This window comes from Chlorocebus sabaeus, chromosome 6 (assembly GCF_047675955.1).
Source record: "Chlorocebus sabaeus isolate Y175 chromosome 6, mChlSab1.0.hap1, whole genome shotgun sequence".
Taxonomy (NCBI): Eukaryota; Metazoa; Chordata; class Mammalia; order Primates; family Cercopithecidae; genus Chlorocebus; species Chlorocebus sabaeus.
Genome location: NC_132909.1, coordinates 40021248 through 40040549, shown reverse-complemented (window position 1 = coordinate 40040549; position 19302 = coordinate 40021248). Strand labels below are relative to the sequence as shown.

The 19302-nt window shown below is 62.4% G+C and overlaps 1 protein-coding gene across 1 annotated transcript; it reads right to left on the bottom strand.

The window, feature by feature from the left end:
• Positions 1–5715: 5715 nt before the first annotated feature.
• Positions 5716–19155, bottom strand: LOC140711775 (uncharacterized). The gene is made up of 8 exons (XM_073015748.1): positions 19048–19155; positions 16721–16870; positions 14409–14531; positions 12082–12204; positions 9756–9878; positions 8295–8936; positions 6536–6605; positions 5716–6480 (listed from the first exon to the last, which is right to left on the bottom strand). The coding sequence occupies exons 1-8, from the start codon at positions 19153–19155 to the stop codon at positions 6179–6181; spliced, it is 1641 nt and encodes a 546-aa protein (XP_072871849.1). The 3' UTR covers positions 5716–6178.
• Between the last annotated feature and the right edge of the window lie 147 nt (positions 19156–19302).

Genomic DNA, 19302 nt, shown 5'->3' with positions numbered 1-19302 from the left:
AGTGTAGCTTTTTTTCAGAGCGCTCTCTCTGTTCCGTTGGTCCATATGTATATTTTTATACCAGAACCATGTCATATTGGTTACTGTAGCTTCTGGTAAAGTCTGAAGTCAGGTAATGTGAGGCATCCAGGTTTGTTAACGTTGCCTTGGCTATTTAGGCTTGTTTTTCCATATATTTTAGAAGACTTTCATTCTAAAAAAATGGCATTAAGGGTTTGATAGAAATAGCACTTAATTTGTAGGTGGCTTTAGGCAGCATGAGCATTTAAATTATATTGACTCTTCAAATCCATAAGCATAAAATGCTTTTCCATTTATTTGTGTTTTCTGATCTCTTTCAGCAGTGTATTGTCATACTCCTTGTAGAGACATTTTACCTCCTTGATTCAATGTATATATATTTTTTTGTTTGTGGTTATCATAAACTATGTTCTTGATTTTGTTCTCAGCTTGAATGTTATTAGTGTAAAAAAATGCTACTTATTTTTGTATGTTGATTTTGTATCATGAGACATTGCTGAAGTCATTTTTTAGGCTTAGGAGTCTTTTGATGAAATCTTTAAAATTTCACAGGTAGAGAACTATATCTTCTGTGAAGATAATTTGACTTCCTATTTTTTTATTTAGATGTCTTTTATTTATTTGTTTGATTGCTCTGGCTAGGACTTCCAGAACTATGTTGAATAGGAGTGTGAGTGTTGAGTGAATATTGTTATTTTTATGGAGAATGCCTCCAGCTTTCATCTGTTCAGTATGATGTTAAATGAAGATTTGTCATAGATGACTCATTATTTTGAGGTATATTTCTTCAATGTCTAGTTTGAGAATATTTTTATAAATATTGAATTTTCTTGAATGCTTTTTCTGCATGTTTTGATAATTACACAATTTTTGCTTTTAATCATCTTTATAAGGTGAATTTCACTTATTGACTGCATATCACAAAACATTCTTGCATTCATAAAGCCCACATGATTGTGGAAAATAGCTTTTTGATTTGCTTATGCACTCAGCTTGCTAGTATTTCATGGAGGATGTTTCAATGTTCATCAAGAATATTTGCCTATAGTTTTTTTGTGTGTCTTCACTAGATTTTGTTATTAGGATGATACTGGTTTCATATAATGAATTAGGAATAAATTCCACTTTGATTTTTTTATATACATTCAGTAGAATTAGTACCAGTTCATCCTTCAGTTTTTTTTTGACAGAGTCTCACTCTGTCACCCAGGCTGGAGTGTAGTGGTGCGATCTCGGCTCACTGCAACCTCCCTGTACTGGGTTCAAGCAATTCTCCTGTCTCAGCCTTCTGGGTAGCTGGGACTACAGGTACCCACCACCACCACGCTCGACTAATTTTTGTATTTTTAGTAGAGACAGGATTTCACCATATTGGCCAGGCTGGTCTTGAACTCCTGACTGTGTGATCCACCCACCTCAGCTTCCCAAAGTGTTGGGATTAACAGGAGTGAGCCACCGCGCCTGGCCTGGTTCATGTTTTTTATATGTGGTAAAATCTAGCTGTGAATTTATCTGATTCAGGGCTATTTATGGTTTTTTATTACTAATTCAATTTCATTATACATTTTTGCGCTGTTCCAGATTTTTGTTTCTCAGTGGTTCGATTTTGGGAGGTTGTGTGTATCCAGGAGTTTATTTTGTGTAAATTTCTTAGCTTGCATGCATAGAGATGTCCATAGTAGTCTCTGAGTTTGTTTTATATTTATGTGGGATTAGCTGTGCTTTCACATGTTTAACATTTAAATACATGCAGAATAAAAGTTTGAAAAAGTCACATTCTCTCATGATAAATACGTGAATAAATTAGGTATAGGGCAAATGCACCTTAAGCCAATAAATGCCACATATAACAATAATTGCAAGCTAACAACATACTAGACAATAAAATGTTGTGAGCTTTTACTCTAAGAGCTAGAATAACACAAGGATGTCCACTTTCTTCAGTCTTACTAAACATAGTACTAAATGTCCATGCCAGAGAAATTAGAAAATAAAATCAAAGGCATCCATATTGGAAAAAAATTAAATTACTGCTGCTTGTAGATGACATATTAAGTATAGAAAAGCCTAAGACTTTACTGAGAACCACTAGAATAAACAAATTTATTAAACTGGCAAAATATAAAATCAACATACAAAATGAGTAGCATTTCTATACACTAATGATTAACTAGGCCCGCGGCGGTGGCACCGGGCAGTATCCGGCCTGGGCTCCGGCCTCTGCTCTGTCCTCCCTCTTGCTCTGTCTCCCCTGTCTCTCGGGGGCCTACACGCTTCTCGGTCTGGCTGAATGTCTCGGACACAGATCGCTTCCCAGTCCGTCAGGGAGACACTCCTCGGACATCCGTGTGGTGACGGTTTCTCTCTCCAAACCTGTTTCTGCTTGCTTGGCCAGGTTCCTTGACCCTGGAGCTCTTGGCTCCCATACGTGTCTCCGGCAGGGAAGCTGTCCTGCTCTCCCTGTTTCTCCTCATGGCTGGGTGGCCTGCCTCGCATGAGCGGTAGGCGACCGTGACTGGCCTTGTCTTCTTGGACAGGCGGTGCGGCACTTCCCCTCTGCACTTCCCCTCTCGTTCTTGAGGGACAGCCTCTCCACTGCTCCTCTGAGCGGGTGGACTGACTCCCTGAATCTTCTGGCCCCCTCCTGGATCCCAGGCGTTCTTTGATTTCCCTTGGAATCCACGGACAGGTCCCTTGGGACCCTCTTCCACCCGGGCACAGGCCTGGACTCCGCCGTTGGTTTCGCCGTCGCCCCGTAGGCCCGGGCTGACACGCATTCACGTCGTCTGCTCGGGGATCGGCCAGTGCCACGCGTGGGGCCATTGGCTCCGCGGCGGAACCGCCCCGTCCCTGTTTGCGCGTGACAGCTCCTGGAAAGCAGAGGCAGCTTGCAGGAGCCCCGGGGCTTTTGCAAGCGGGGCTAGGCCGCCGCTCTTTCAGAGGGGGAGGGAGGCCCAGGGCTCGTGGGTCAGTGAATTTTCGGCTGGCACCACGCCTTAAGGCGCAGGGGATGATTCTGTGCTGCAGGGAGGCCCCGCCTGCCTCAGCCCATGATGGCGAGCCCATCCTTTCTCACCCGGAGGGGTCCAAAATCCCATCTCAAGAGGAGTCCTGAGACCGCAGCAGAGGCCCTGAAGCTCCCCCTCCACCGGTGGAAGTAGGCTCCAGGAGGTCCTGAAGACAGGACTCCGGGGATCTTGCTACTGGGATGCCGGCGACCCCTTCTCCCACGCCGCCCCCTGCTGGAGCCCGGATCCCGCCGCCGCCAGGGCTGCGGCGGCAGCCCCCAGCGACCCCCACCCCCCCCTCCCCGCTTCCCCGTGCCCCTCCGCGCACACGCCCCCTCCGACCCCATCCCCGGCCCCGGCGCCCCGCGCAGCCGCCGTTGTTTAAAGGGGCCGCAGCCTGACTTCCAGGTGGGGAGCGCGAGTGGGCCCGGCGCCGCAGGGCCAGTGCGCATGCGGGAGGCGCGAGCGGCCGCTGGCGTCACAGCGGTTCCCACGGTTGTCTTAGAAACCAGCCCCCTGAGGCTTGGCGAAGCAGGAGCCCTCCGTGCCGGTGCTTGGGTGTCGGGGCTGCGGGGCTCCTGCCTCACCTCTCCACGGGGTCGACAGGAACGTCTCCGGACGGACGCCGGGAGTCGCAAGGCGCCGGCCAGGAGGACAAAACCGCAGGCGGAGTCCGGGGAAAGAGGCGCGTGGTCCCAGCATCAGGCCTGCCCGGACGGTGTTGGGGTGAGTCTCCCCAAAAGTCTTGCCCCCGTGATCTCCACGACCGTTCCGCCCGCCTCTCCGTGGGCTGCTCTCTCCACCCCCCCGAGGGGCCTTCACGCCCGGAGCAGAAGCCTGCAGCGTCGGGGGGGCTGTGTGCCTGCGGGGGCTGCGTTTCTGTGCCGCTGCTGCCGTGGGACTGTGTGTGTCTGCGTCTCTCCCATTCTCTCTTGTCTCTCTGGCCCTCACTCTCTGTGTGTCTTTCCCTCTTTCTGCCGGTTTGTGTGTGCCTGCCCGTGTGCGTGGGTGCGTTCGGACGAATGCGCCCGGACGAATGCGCCCGGTGCGCCCAAAGGCGACTTCTTGCGTGTCGGCCTGGCTCTGCCGAGCCTCTTTCTTCTGCCTCTGTGCCTGGGTCTTGCGGCGGGCTCGTCAGTGGTTTTCGCCGCCCTTCCGCTCGGGGTCCCTGAGGGCCACGACCGCGTGAGGAGATGCGTCTTCCCCAGCAGCAGTGGAGAAATCTCCTTACCCTTGCCGATCGGACCCCTTCCTGGGATCAAGATAATCACAGTCCAGCCAGGGACAAAAGCCCCAGAGGAGCTCATCGCCCTGCAGGAGAGGAGCAGACCCGCCTCAGAGGAGAGGCTTGTACCTTTTCACGGCGCTTCTCTGAGAAATGAAGTGGCACCAAGGCAGAAGCTTGAAGAGGAAGCCGGGAAGGGGAGATGCCAGGCCTCCCGGTCCCTGGAACGCTGGCCTCTCTGGACAAGGCAGCCGTTGGGCAACCCTCCCCTTAGGCCCGCGGCGGTGGCAGCGGGCAGTATCCGGCCTGGGCTCCGGCCTCTGCTCTGTCCTCCCTCTTGCTCTGTCTCCCCTGTCTCTCGGGGGCCTACACGCTTCTCGGTCTGGCCGAATGTCTCGGACACAGATCGCTTCCCAGTCCGTCAGGGAGACACTCCTCGGACATCCGTGTGGTGACGGTTTCTCTCTCCAAACCTGTTTCTGCTTGCTTGGCCAGGTTCCTTGACCCTGGAGCTCTTGGCTCCCATACGTGTCTCCGGCAGGGAAGCTGTCCTGCTCTCCCTGTTTCTCCTCATGGCTGGGTGGCCTGCCTCGCATGAGCGGTAGGCGACCGTGACTGGCCTTGTCTTCTTGGACAGGCGGTGCGGCACTTCCCCTCTGCACTTCCCCTCTCGTTCTTGAGGGACAGCCTCTCCTCTGCTCCTCTGAGCGGGTGGACTGACTCCCTGAATCTTCTGGCCCCCTCCTGGATCCCAGGCGTTCTTTGATTTCCCTTGGAATCCACGGACAGGTCCCTTGGGACCCTCTTCCACCAGGGCACAGGCCTGGACTCCGCCGTTGGTTTTGCCGTCGCCCCGTAGGCCCGGGCTGACACGCATTCAGGTCCGTCGTCCGCTCGGGGATCGGCCAGTGCCACGCGTGGGGCCATGGGCTCCGCGGCGGAACCGCCCCGTCCCTGTTTGCGCCTGTCCTGGAAAGCAGAGGCAGCTTGCAGGAGCCCCGGGGCTTTTGCAAGCGGCGCTAGGCCGCCGCTCTTTCAGAGGGGGAGGGAGGCCCAGGGCTCGTGGGTCAGTGAATTTTCGGCTGGCACCACGCCTTAAGGCCCAGGGGATGATTCTGTGCTGCAGGGAGGCCCCGCCTGCCTCAGCCCATGATGGCGAGCCCATCCTTTCTCACCCGGAGGGGTCCAAAATCCCATCTCAAGAGGAGTCCTGACACCCCAGCAGAGGCCCTGAAGCTCCCCCTCCACCGGTGGAAGTAGGCTCCAGGAGGTCCTGAAGACAGGACTCCGGGGATCTTGCTACTGGGATGCCGGCGGCCCCTTCTCCCACGCCGCCCCCTGCTGGGGCCCGGATCCCGCCGCCGCCAGGGCTGCGGCGGCAGCCCCCAGCGACCCCCACCCCCCCCTCCCCGCTTCCCCGTGCCCCTCCGCGCACACGTCCCCTCCCACCCCATCCCCGGACCGGCGCCCCGCGCAGCCGCCGTTGTTTAAAGGGGCCGCAGCCTGACTTCCAGGTGGGGAGCGCGAGTGGGCCCGGCGCCGCAGGGCCAGTGCGCATGCGGGAGGCGCGAGCGGCCGCTGGCGTCACAGCGGTTCCCACGGTTGTCTTAGAAACCAACCCCCTGAGGCTTGGCAAAGCAGGAGCCCTCCGTGCCGGTGCTTGGGTGTCGGGGCTGCGGGGCTCCTGCCTCACCTCTCCACGGGGTCGACAGGAACGTCTCCGGACGGACGCCGGGAGTCGCAAGGCGCGGGCCAGGAGGACAAAACCGCAGGCGGAGTCCGGGGGAAGAGGCGCGTGGTCCCAGCATCAGGCCTGCCCGGACGGTGTTGGGGTGAGTCTCCCCAAAAGTCTTGCCCCCGTGATCTCCGCGACCGTTCCGCCCGCCTGTCCGTGGGCTGCTCTCTCCACCCCCCCGAGGGGCCTTCACGCCCGGAGCAGAAGCCTGCAGCGTCGGGGGGGGCTGTGTGCCTGCGGGGGCTGCGTTTCTGTGCCGCTGCTGCCGTGGGACTGTGTGTGTCTGCGTCTCTCCCATTCTCTCTTGTCTCTCTGGCCCTCACTCTCTGTGTGTCTTTCCCTCTTTCTGCCGGTTTGTGTGTGCCTGCCCGTGTGCGTGGGTGCGTTCGGACGAATGCGCCCGGTGCGCCCAAAGGCGACTTCTTGCGTGTCGGCCTGGCTCTGCCGAGCCTCTTTCTTCTGCCTCTGTGCCTGGGTGTTGCGGTGGGCTCCTCAGTGGTTTTCGCCGCCGTTCCGGTTCCGCTCGGTGTCCCTGAGGGCCACGACCGCGTGAAGAGATGCGTCTTCCCCAGCAGCAGTGGAGAAATCTCGTTACCCTTGCCGATCGGACCCCCTCCTGGAATCAAGATAACCACAGTCCAGCCAGGGACAAAAGCCCCAGAGGAGCTCATCGCCCTGCAGGAGAGGAGCAGACCCGCCTCAGAGGAGAGGCTTGTACCTTTTCACGGCGCTTCTCTGAGCAATGAAGTTGCACCAAGGCAGAAGCTTGAAGAGGAAGCCGGGAAGGGGAGATGCCAGGCCTCCCGGTCCCTGGAACGCTGTCCTCTCTGGACAAGGCAGCCGTTGGGCAACCCTCCCCTTAGGCCCGCGGCGGTGGCAGCGGGCAGTATCCGGCCTGGGCTCCGGCCTCTGCTCTGCCCTGCCTCTTGCTCTGTCTCCCCTGTCTCTCGGGGGCCTACACGCTTCTCGGTCTGGCTGAATGTCTGGGACACAGATCGCTTCCCAGTCCGTCAGGGAGACACTCCTCGGACATCCGTGTGGTGACGGTTTCTCTCTCCAAACCTGTTTCTGCTTGCTTGGCCAGGTTCCTTGACCCTGGAGCTCTTGGCTCCCATACGTGTCTCCGGCAGGGAAGCTGTCTTGCTCTCCCTGTTTCTCCTCATGGCTGGGTGGCCTGCCTCGCATGAGCGGTAGGCGACCGTGACTGGCCTTGTCTTCTTGGACAGTCGGTGCGGCACTTTCCCTCTGCACTTCCCCTCTCGTTCTTGAGGGACAGCCTCTCCTCTGCTCCTCTGAGCGGGTGGACTGACTCCCTGAATCTTCTGGCCCCCTCCTGGATCCCAGGCGTTCTTTGATTTCCCTTGGAATCCACGGACAGGTCCCTTGGGACCCTCTTCCACCCGGGCACAGGCCTGGACTCCGCCCTTGGTTTCGCTGTCGCCCCGTAGGCCCGGGCTGACACGCATTCACGTCGTCTGCTCGGGGATCGGCCAGTGCCACGCGTGGGGCCATTGGCTCCGCGGCGGAACCGCGGCGGAAAGGCCCCGTCCCTGTTTGCGCGTGTCCTGGAAAGCAGAGGCAGCTTGCAGGAGCCCCGGGGCTTTTGCAAGCGGGGCTAGGCCGCCGCTCTTTCAGAGGGGGAGGGAGGCCCAGGGCTCGTGGGTCAGTGAATTTTCGGCTGGCACCACGCCTTAAGGCCCAGGGGATGATTCTGTGCTGCAGGGCGGCCCCGCCTGCCTCAGCCCATGATGGCGAGCCCATCCTTTCTCACCCGGAGGGGTCCAAAATCCCATCTCAAGAGGAGTCCTGACACCCCAGCAGAGGCCCTGAAGCTCCCCCTCCACCGGTGGAAGTCGGCTCAAGGAGGTCCTGAAGACAGGACTCCGGGGATCTTGCTACTGGGATGCCCGCGGCCCCTTCTCCCACGCCGCCCCCTGCTAGAGCCCGGATCCGGCCGCCGCCAGGGCTGCGGCGGCAGCCCCCAGCGACCCCCATCCCCCCCTCCCCGCTTCCCCGTGCCCCTCCGCGCACACGCCCCCTCCCACGCCATCCCCGGCGCTCCGCGCAGCCGCGGTTATTTAAAGGGGCCGCAGCCTGACTTCCAGGTGGGGAGCGCGAGTGGGCCCGGCGCGGCAGGGCCAGTGCGCATGCGCGAGGCGCGAGCGGCCGCTGGCGTCACAGCGGTTCCCACGGTTGTCTTAGAAACCAGCCCCCTGAGGCTTGGCAAAGCAGGAGCCCTCCGTGCCGGTGCTTGGGTGTCGGGGCTGCGGGGTTCCTGCCTCCCTCACCTCTCCACGGGGTCGACAGGAACGTCTCCGGACGGACGCCGGGAGTCGCAAGGCGCCGGCCAGGAGGACAAAACCGCAGGCGGAGTCCGGGGGAAGAGGCGCCTGGTCCCAGCATCAGCCTGCCCCGACGGTGTTGGGGTGAGTCTCCCCAAAAGTCTTGCCCCCGTGATCTCCACGACCATTCCGCCCGCCTGTCCGTGGGCTGCTCTCTCCCCCGAGTGGCCTTCAGGCCCGGAGCAGAAGCCAGCAGCGTCGGGGGGGCTGTGTGCCTGCGGGGGCTGCGTTTCTGTGCCGCTGCTGCCGTGGGACTGTGTGTATCTGCGTCTCTCCCATTCTCTCTTTTCTCTCTGGCCCTCACTCTCTGTGTGTCTTTCCCTCTTTCTGCCGGTTTGTGTGTGCCTGCCCGTGTGCGTGGGTGCGTTCGGACGAATGCGCCCGGACGAATGCGCCCGGTGCGCCCAAAGGCGACTTCTTGCGTGTCGGCCTGGCTCTGCCGAGCCTCTTTCTTCTGCCTCTGTGCCTGGGTCTTGCGGCGCGCTCGTCAGTGGTTTCCGCCGCCGTTCCGCTCGGGGTCCCTGAGGGCCACGACCGCGTGAGGAGATGCGTCTTCCCCAGCAGCAGTGGAGAAATCTCCTTACCCTTGCCGATCGGACCCCCTCCTGGGATCAAGATAACCACAGTCCAGCCAGGGACAAAAGCCCCAGAGGAGCTCATCGCCCTGCAGGAGAGGAGCAGACCCGCCTCAGAGGAGAGGCTTGTACCTTTTCACGGCGCTTCTCTGAGAAATGAAGTGGCACCAAGGCAGAAGCTTGAAGAGGAAGCCGGGAAGGGGAGATGCCAGGCCTCCCGGTCCCTGGAACGCTGGCCTCTCTGGACAAGGCAGCCGTTGGGCAACCCTCCCCTTAGGCCCGCGGCGGTGGCAGCGGGCAGTATCCGGCCTGGGCTCGGGCCTCTGCTCTGCCCTGCCTCTTGCTCTGTCTCCCCTGTCTCTCGGGGGCCTACACGCTTCTCGGTCTGGCTGAATGTCTGGGACACAGATCGCTTCCCAGTCCGTCAGGGAGACACTCCTCGGACATCCGTGCGGTGACGGTTTCTCTCTCCAAACCTGTTTCTGCTTGCTTGGCCAGGTTCCTTGACCCTGGAGCTCTTGGCTCCCATACGTGTCTCCGGCAGGGAAGCTGTCTTGCTCTCCCTGTTTCTCCTCATGGCTGGGTGGCCTGCCTCGCATGAGCGGTAGGCGACCGTGACTGGCCTTGTCTTCTTGGACAGGCGGTGCGGCACTTCCCCTCTGCACTTCCCCTCTCGTTCTTGAGGGACAGCCTCTCCTCTGCTCCTCTGAGCGGGTGGACTGACTCCCTGAATCTTCTGGCCCCCTCCTGGATCCCAGGCGTTCTTTGATTTCCCTTGGAATCCACGGACAGGTCCCTTGGGACCCTCTTCCACCCGGGCACAGGCCTGGACTCCGCCGTTGGTTTCGCCGTCGCCCCGTAGGCCCGGGCTGACACGCATTCAGGTCCGTCGTCCGCTCGGGGATCGGCCAGTGCCACGCGTGGGGCCATGGGCTCCGCGGCGGAACCGCCCCGTCCCTGTTTGCGCGTGTCCTGGAAAGCAGAGGCAGCTTGCAGGAGCCCCGGGGCTTTTGCAAGCGGGGCTAGGCCGCCGCTCTTTCAGAGGGGGAGGGAGGCCCAGGGCTCGTGGGTCATTGAATTTTCGGCTGGCACCACGCCTTAAGGCCCAGGGGATGATTCTGTGCTGCAGGGAGGCCCCGCCTGCCTCAGCCCATGATGGCGAGCCCATCCTTTCTCACCCGGAGGGGTCCAAAACCCCATCTCAAGAGGAGTCCTGAGACCCCAGCAGAGGCCCTGAAGCTCCCCCTCCACCGGTGGAAGTCGGCTCCAGGAGGTCCTGAAGACAGGACTCCGGGGATCTTGCTACTGGGATTCCGACGGCCCCTTCTCCCACGACGCCCCCTGCTGGGGCCCGGATCCGGCCGCCGCCAGGGCTGAGGCGGCAGCACCCAGCGACCCCCACCCCCCCTCCCCGCTTCCCCGTGCCCCTCCGCGCACACGCCCCCTCCCACCCCATCCCCGGCCCCGGGGCCCCGCGCAGCCGCGGTTATTTAAAGGGGCCGCAGCCTGACTTCCAGGTGGGGAGCGCGAGTGGGCCCGGCGCCGCAGGGCCAGTGCGCATGCGGGAGGCGCGAGCGGCCGCTGGCGTCACAGCGGTTCCCACGGTTGTCTTAGAAACCAGCCCCCTGAGGCTTGGCAAAGCAGGAGCCCTCCGTGCCTGTGCTTGGGTGTCGGGGCTGCGGGGCTCCTGCCTCACCTCTCCACGGGGTCGACAGGAACGTCTCCGGACGGACGCCGGGAGTCGCAAGGCGCCGGCCAGGAGGACAAAACCGCAGGCGGAGTCCGGGGGAAGAGGCGCGTTGTCCCAGCATCAGGCCTGCCCCGACGGTGTTGGGGTGAGTCTCCCCAAAAGTCTTGCCCCCGTGATCTCCACGACCATTCCGCCCGCCTGTCCGTGGGCTGCTCTCTCCCCCGAGTGGCCTTCAGGCCCGGAGCAGAAGCCAGCAGCGTCGGGGGGGCTGTGTGCCTGCGGGGGCTGCGTTTCTGTGCCGCTGCTGCCGTGGGACTGTGTGTATCTGCGTCTCTCCCATTCTCTCTTTTCTCTCTGGCCCTCACTCTCTGTGTGTCTTTCCCTCTTTCTGCCGGTTTGTGTGTGCCTGCCCGTGTGCGTGGGTGCGTTCGTACGAATGCGCCCGGACGAATGCGCCCGGTGCGCCCAAAGGCGACTTCTTGCGTGTCGGCCTGGCTCTGCCGAGCCTCTTTCTTCTGCCTCTGTGCCTGGGTCTTGCGGCGCGCTCGTCAGTGGTTTCCGCCGCCGTTCCGCTCGGGGTCCCTGAGGGCCACGACCGCGTGAGGAGATGCGTCTTCCCCAGCAGCAGTGGAGAAATCTCCTTACCCTTGCCGATCGGACCCCCTCCTGGGATCAAGATAACCACAGTCCAGCCAGGGACAAAAGCCCCAGAGGAGCTCATCGCCCTGCAGGAGAGGAGCAGACCCGCCTCAGAGGAGAGGCTTGTACCTTTTCACGGCGCTTCTCTGAGAAATGAAGTGGCACCAAGGCAGAAGCTTGAAGAGGAAGCCGGGAAGGGGAGATGCCAGGCCTCCCGGTCCCTGGAACGCTGGCCTCTCTGGACAAGGCAGCCGTTGGGCAACCCTCCCCTTAGGCCCGCGGCGGTGGCAGCGGGCAGTATCCGGCCTGGGCTCGGGCCTCTGCTCTGCCCTGCCTCTTGCTCTGTCTCCCCTGTCTCTCGGGGGCCTACACGCTTCTCGGTCTGGCTGAATGTCTGGGACACAGATCGCTTCCCAGTCCGTCAGGGAGACACTCCTCGGACATCCGTGCGGTGACGGTTTCTCTCTCCAAACCTGTTTCTGCTTGCTTGGCCAGGTTCCTTGACCCTGGAGCTCTTGGCTCCCATACGTGTCTCCGGCAGGGAAGCTGTCTTGCTCTCCCTGTTTCTCCTCATGGCTGGGTGGCCTGCCTCGCATGAGCGGTAGGCGACCGTGACTGGCCTTGTCTTCTTGGACAGGCGGTGCGGCACTTCCCCTCTGCACTTCCCCTCTCGTTCTTGAGGGACAGCCTCTCCTCTGCTCCTCTGAGCGGGTGGACTGACTCCCTGAATCTTCTGGCCCCCTCCTGGATCCCAGGCGTTCTTTGATTTCCCTTGGAATCCACGGACAGGTCCCTTGGGACCCTCTTCCACCCGGGCACAGGCCTGGACTCCGCCGTTGGTTTCGCCGTCGCCCCGTAGGCCCGGGCTGACACGCATTCAGGTCCGTCGTCCGCTCGGGGATCGGCCAGTGCCACGCGTGGGGCCATGGGCTCCGCGGCGGAACCGCCCCGTCCCTGTTTGCGCGTGTCCTGGAAAGCAGAGGCAGCTTGCAGGAGCCCCGGGGCTTTTGCAAGCGGGGCTAGGCCGCCGCTCTTTCAGAGGGGGAGGGAGGCCCAGGGCTCGTGGGTCATTGAATTTTCGGCTGGCACCACGCCTTAAGGCGCAGGGGATGATTCTGTGCTGCAGGGAGGCCCCGCCTGCCTCAGCCCATGATGGCGAGCCCATCCTTTCTCACCCGGAGGGGTCCAAAACCCCATCTCAAGAGGAGTCCTGAGACCCCAGCAGAGGCCCTGAAGCTCCCCCTCCACCGGTGGAAGTCGGCTCCAGGAGGTCCTGAAGACAGGACTCCGGGGGATCTTGCTACTGGGATTCCGACAGCCCCTTCTCCCACGACGCCCCCTGCTGGGGCCCGGATCCGGCCGCCGCCAGGGCTGAGGCGGCAGCACCCAGCGACCCCCACCCCCCCCTCCCCGCTTCCCCGTGCCCCTCCGCGCACACGCCCCCTCCCACCCCATCCCCGGCCCCGGGGCCCCGCGCAGCCGCGGTTATTTAAAGGGGCCGCAGCCTGACTTCCAGGTGGGGAGCGCGAGTGGGCCCGGCGCCGCAGGGCCAGTGCGCATGCGGGAGGCGCGAGCGGCCGCTGGCGTCACAGCGGTTCCCACGGTTGTCTTAGAAACCAGCCCCCTGAGGCTTGGCAAAGCAGGAGCCCTCCGTGCCTGTGCTTGGGTGTCGGGGCTGCGGGGCTCCTGCCTCACCTCTCCACGGGGTCGACAGGAACGTCTCCGGACGGACGCCGGGAGTCGCAAGGCGCCGGCCAGGAGGACAAAACCGCAGGCGGAGTCCGGGGGAAGAGGCGCGTTGTCCCAGCATCAGGCCTGCCCCGACGGTGTTGGGGTGAGTCTCCCCAAAAGTCTTGCCCCCGTGATCTCCACGACCATTACGCCCGCCTGTCCGTGGGCTGCTCTCTCCCCCGAGTGGCCTTCAGGCCCGGAGCAGAAGCCAGCAGCGTCGGGGGGCTGTGTGCCTGCGGGGGCTGCGTTTCTGTGCCGCTGCTGCCGTGGGACTGTGTGTATCTGCGTCTCTCCCATTCTCTCTTTTCTCTCTGGCCCTCACTCTCTGTGTGTCTTTCCCTCTTTCTGCCGGTTTGTGTGTGCCTGCCCGTGTGCGTGGGTGCGTTCGTACGAATGCGCCCGGACGAATGCGCCCGGTGCGCCCAAAGGCGACTTCTTGCGTGTCGGCCTGGCTCTGCCGAGCCTCTTTCTTCTGCCTCTGTGCCTGGGTCTTGCGGCGCGCTCGTCAGTGGTTTCCGCCGCCGTTCCGCTCGGGGTCCCTGAGGGCCACGACCGCGTGAGGAGATGCGTCTTCCCCAGCAGCAGTGGAGAAATCTCCTTACCCTTGCCGATCGGACCCCCTCCTGGGATCAAGATAACCACAGTCCAGCCAGGGACAAAAGCCCCAGAGGAGCTCATCGCCCTGCAGGAGAGGAGCAGACCCGCCTCAGAGGAGAGGCTTGTACCTTTTCACGGCGCTTCTCTGAGAAATGAAGTGGCACCAAGGCAGAAGCTTGAAGAGGAAGCCGGGAAGGGGAGATGCCAGGCCTCCCGGTCCCTGGAACGCTGGCCTCTCTGGACAAGGCAGCCGTTGGGCAACCCTCCCCTTAGGCCCGCGGCGGTGGCAGCGGGCAGTATCCGGCCTGGGCTCGGGCCTCTGCTCTGCCCTGCCTCTTGCTCTGTCTCCCCTGTCTCTCGGGGGCCTACACGCTTCTCGGTCTGGCTGAATGTCTGGGACACAGATCGCTTCCCAGTCCGTCATGGAGACACTCCTCGGACATCCGTGCGGTGACGGTTTCTCTCTCCAAACCTGTTTCTGCTTGCTTGGCCAGGTTCCTTGACCCTGGAGCTCTTGGCTCCCATACGTGTCTCCGGCAGGGAAGCTGTCTTGCTCTCCCTGTTTCTCCTCATGGCTGGGTGGCCTGCCTCGCATGAGCGGTAGGCGACCGTGACTGGCCTTGTCTTCTTGGACAGGCGGTGCGGCACTTCCCCTCTGCACTTCCCCTCTCGTTCTTGAGGGACAGCCTCTCCTCTGCTCCTCTGAGCGGGTGGACTGACTCCCTGAATCTTCTGGCCCCCTCCTGGATCCCAGGCGTTCTTTGATTTCCCTTGGAATCCACGGACAGGTCCCTTGGGACCCTCTTCCACCCGGGCACAGGCCTGGACTCCGCCGTTGGTTTCGCCGTCGCCCCGTAGGCCCGGGCTGACACGCATTCAGGTCCGTCGTCCGCTCGGGGATCGGCCAGTGCCACGCGTGGGGCCATGGGCTCCGCGGCGGAACCGCCCCGTCCCTGTTTGCGCGTGTCCTGGAAAGCAGAGGCAGCTTGCAGGAGCCCCGGGGCTTTTGCAAGCGGGGCTAGGCCGCCGCTCTTTCAGAGGGGGAGGGAGGCCCAGGTCTCGTGGGTCATTGAATTTTCGGCTGGCACCACGCCTTAAGGCCCAGGGGATGATTCTGTGCTGCAGGGAGGCCCCGCCTGCCTCAGCCCATGATGGCGAGCCCATCCTTTCTCACCCGGAGGGGTCCAAAATCCCATCTCAAGAGGAGTCCTGAGACCCCAGCAGAGGCCCTGAAGCTCCCCCTCCACCGGTGGAAGTAGTCTCCAGGAGGTCCTGAAGACAGGACTCCGGGGATCTTGCTACTGGGATGCCGGCGGCCCCTTCTCCCACGCCGCCCCCTGCTGGGGCCCGGATCCCGCCGCCGCCAGGGCTGCGGCGGCAGCCCCCAGCGACCCCCACCCCCCCCTCCCCGCTTCCCCGTGCCCCTCCGCGCACACGTCCCCTCCCACCCCATCCCCGGCCCCGGGGCCCCGCGCAGCCGCCGTTGTTTAAAGGGGCCGCAGCCTGACTTCCAGGTGGGGAGCGCGAGTGGGCCCGGCGCCGCAGGGCCAGTGCGCATGCGGGAGGCGCGAGCGGCCGCTGGCGTCACAGCGGTTCCCACGGTTGTCTTAGAAACCAGCCCCCTGAGGCTTGGCAAAGCAGGAGCCCTCCGTGCCGGTGCTTGGGTGTCGGGGCTGCGGGGCTCCTGCCTCACCTCTCCACGGGGTCGACAGGAACGTCTCCGGACGGACGCCGGGAGTCGCAAGGCGCCGGCCAGGAGGACAAAACCGCAGGCGGAGTCCGGGGGAAGAGGCGCGTGGTCCCAGCATCAGGCCTGCCCGGACGGTGTTGGGGTGAGTCTCCCCAAAAGTCTTGCCCCCGTGATCTCCACAACCGTTCCGCCCGCCTGTCCGTGGGCTGCTCTCTCCACCCCCCCGAGGGGCCTTCACGCCCGGAGCAGAAGCCTGCAGCGCCGGGGGGGGGCTGTGTGCCTGCGGGGGCTGCGTTTCTGTGCCGCTGCTGCCGTGGGACTGTGTGTGTCTGCGTCTCTCCCATTCTCTCTTGTCTCTCTGGCCCTCACTCTCTGTGTGTCTTTCCTTCTTTCTGCCGGTTTGTGTGTGCCTGCCCGTGTGCGTGGGTGCGTTCGTACGAATGCGCCCGGACGAATGCGCCCGGTGCGCCCAAAGGCGACTTCTTGCGTGTCGGCCTGGCTCTGCCGAGCCTCTTTCTTCTGCCTCTGTGCCTGGGTCTTGCGGCGGGCTCGTCAGTGGTTTTCGCCGCCCTTCCGCTCGTGGTCCCTGAGGGCCACGACCGCGTGAGGAGATGCGCCTTCCCCAGCAGCAGTGGAGAAATCTCCTTACCCTTGCCGATCGGACCCCTTCCTGGGATCAAGATAACCACAGTCCAGCCAGGGACAAAAGCCCCAGAGGAGCTCATCGCCCTGCAGGAGAGGAGCAGACCCGCCTCAGAGGAGAGGCTTGTACCTTTTCACGGCGCTTCTCTGAGAAATGAAGTGGCACCAAGGCAGAAGCTTGAAGAGGAAGCCGGGAAGGGGAGATGCCAGGCCTCCCGGTCCCTGGAACGCTGGCCTCTCTGGACAAGGCAGCCGTTGGGCAACCCTCCCCTTAGGCCCGCGGCGGTGGCAGCGGGCAGTATCCGGCCTGGGCTCGGGCCTCTGCTCTGCCCTGCCTCTTGCTCTGTCTCCCCTGTCTCTCGGGGGCCTACACGCTTCTCGGTCTGGCTGAATGTCTGGGACACATATCGCTTCCCAGTCCGTCAGGGAGACACTCCTCGGACATCCGTGTGGTGACGGTTTCTCTCTCCAAACCTGTTTCTGCTTGCTTGGCCAGGTTCCTTGACCCTGGAGCTCTTGGCTCCCATACGTGTCTCCGGCAGGGAAGCTGTCCTGCTCTCCCTGTTTCTCCTCATGGCTGGGTGGCCTGCCTCGCATGAGCGGTAGGCGACCCGACCGTGACTGGCCTTGTCTTCTTGGACAGGCGGTGCGGCACTTCCCCTCTGCACTTCCCCTCTCGTTCTTGAGGGACAGCCTCTCCTCTGCTCCTCTGAGCAGGTGGACTGACTCCCTGAATCTTCTGGCCCCCTCCTGGATCCCAGGCGTTTTTTGATTTCCCTTGGAATCCACGGACAGGTCCCTTGGGACCCTCTTCCACCCGGGCACAGGCCTGGACTCCGCCGTTGGTTTTGCCGTCGCCCCGTAGGCCCGGGCTGACACGCATTCAGGTCCGTCGTCCGCTCGGGGATCGGCCAGTGCCACGCGTGGGGCCATGGGCTCCGCGGCGGAACCGCCCCGTCCCTGTTTGCGCGTGTCCTGGAAAGCAGAGGCAGCTTGCAGGAGCCCCGGGGCTTTTGCAAGCGGGGCTAGGCCGCCGCTCTTTCAGAGGGGGAGGGAGGCCCAGGGCTCGTGGGTCAGTGAATTTTCGGCTGGCACCACGCCTTAAGGCCCAGGGGATGATTCTGTGCTGCAGGGAGGCCCCGCCTGCCTCAGACCATGATGGCGAGCCCATCCTTTCTCACCCGGAGGGGTCCAAAATCCCATCTCAAGAGGAGTCCTGAGACCCCAGCAGAGGCCCTGAAGCTCCCCCTCCACCGGTGGAAGTCGGCTCAAGGAGGTCCTGAAGACAGGACTCCGGGGATCTTGCTACTGGGATGCCCGCGGCCCCTTCTCCCACGCCGCGCCCTGCTAGAGCCCGGATCCGGCCGCCGCCAGGGCTGCGGCGGCAGCCCCCAGCGACCCCCATCTCCCCCTCCCCGCTTCCCCGTGCCCCTCCGCGCACACGCCCCCTCCCACCCCATCCCGGCCCGGCGCCCCGCGCAGCCGCCGTTGTTTAAAGGGGCCGCAGCCTGACTTCCAGGTGGGGAGCGCGAGTGGGCCCGGCGCGGCGGGGCCAGTGCGCATGCGCGAGGCGCGAGCGGCCGCTGGCGTCACAGCGGTTCCCACGGTTGTCTTAGAAACCAGCCCCCTGAGGCTTGGCAAAGCAGGAGCCCTCCGTGCCGGTGCTTGGGTGTCGGGGCTGCGGGGCTCCCGCCTCACCTCTCCACCGGGTCGACAGGAACGTCTCCGGACGGACGCCGGGAGTCGCAAGGCGCCGGTCAGGCGGACAAAACCGCAGGCGGAGTCCGGGGGAAGAGGCGCGTGGTCCCAGCATCAGGCCTGCCCGGACGGTGTTGGGGTGAGTCTCCCCAAAAGTCTTGCCCCCGTGATCTCCACAACCGTTCCGCCCGCCTGTCCGTGGGCTGCTCTCTCCACCCACCCAGGGGCCTTCACGCCCGGAGCAGAAGCCTGCAGCGTCGGGGGGTCTGTGTGCCTGCGGGGGCTGCGTTTCTGTGCCGCTGCTGCCGTGTGACAGTGTGTGTCTGCGTCTCTCCCATTCTCTCTTGTCTCTGGCCCTCACTCTCTGTGTGTCTTTCCCTCTTTCTGCCGGTTTGTGTGTGCCTGCCCGTGTGCGTGGGTGCGTTCCGACGAATGCGCCCGGACAAATGCGCCCGGTGCGCCCAAAGGCGACTTCTTGCGTGTCGGCCTGGCTCTGCCGAGCCTCTTTCTTCTGCCTCTGTGCCTGGGTCTTGCGGCGGGCTCGTCAGTGGTTTTCGCCGCCCTTCCGCTCGGGGTCCCTGAGGGCCACGACCGCGTGAGGAGATGCGCCTTCCCCAGCAGCAGTGGAGAAATCTCCTTACCCTTGCCGATCGGCCCCCCTCCTGTGATCAAGATAACCACAGTCCAGCCAGGGACAAAAGCCCCAGAGGAGCTCATCGCCCTGCAGGAGAGGAGCAGACCCGCCTCAGAGGAGAGGCTTGTACCTTTTCACGGCGTTTCTCTGAGAAATGAAGTTGCACCAAGGCAGAAGCTTGAAGAGGAAGCCGGGAAGGGGAGATGCCAGGCCTCCCGGTCCCTGGAACGGTGGCCTCTCTGGACAAGGCAGCCGTTGGGGAACCCTCCCCTTAGGCCCGCGGCGGTGGCAGTGGGCAGTATCCGGCCTGGGCTCCGGCCTCTGCTCTGCCCTGCCTCTTGCTCTGTCTCCCCTGTCTCTCGGGGGCCTACACGCTTCTCGGTCTGGCTGAATGTCTCGGACACAGATCGCTTCCCAGTCCGTCAGGGAGACACTCCTCGGACATCCGTGTGGTGACGGTTTCTCTCTCCAAACCTGTTTCTGCTTGCTTGGCCAGGTTCCTTGACCCTGGAGCTCTTGGCTCCCGTACGTGTCTCCGGCAGGGAAGCTGTCTTGCTCTCCCTGTTTCTCCTCATGGCTGGGTGGCCTGCCTCGCATGAGCGGTAGGCGACCGTGACTGGCCTTGTCTTCTTGGACAGGCGGTGCGGCACTTCCCCTCTGCACTTCCCCTCTCGTTCTTGAGGGACAGCCTCTCCTCTGCTCCTCTGAGCAGGTGGACTGACTCCCTGAATCTTCTGGCCCCCTCCTGGATCCCAGGCGTTTTTTGATTTCCCTTGGAATCCACGGACAGGTCCCTTGGGACCCTCTTCCACCCGGGCACAGGCCTGGACTCCGCCGTTGGTTTCGCCGTGGCCCCATAGGCCCGGGCTAACACGCATTCAGGTCCGTCGTCCGCTCGGGGATCGGCCAGTGCCACGCGTGGGGCCATGGGCTCCGCGGCGGAACCGCCCCGTCCCTGTTTGCGCCTGTCCTGGAAAGCAGAGGCAGCTTGCAGGAGCCCCGGGGCTTTTGCAAGCGGGGCTAGGCCGCCGCTCTTTCAGAGGGGGAGGGAGGCCCAGGGCTCGTGGGTCAGTGA

Excerpts from the sequence above, each read along its gene's own strand:
- LOC140711775 (XM_073015748.1), bottom strand. The coding sequence starts at position 19,155 with ATGGCCCCACGCGTGGCACTGGCCGATCCCCGAGCGGACGACGGACCT. Across the intron at positions 6,606-8,294 it reads GTCCGTCCGGAGACGTTCCT|GAGGGGGTCCGATCGGCAAG; the intron begins GTCGACCCCGTG and ends TCTTGATTCCAG. Across the intron at positions 6,481-6,535 it reads AAGACGCATCTCTTCACGCG|GAGCCCACCGCAACACCCAG; the intron begins GTCGTGGCCCTC and ends AAAACCACTGAG.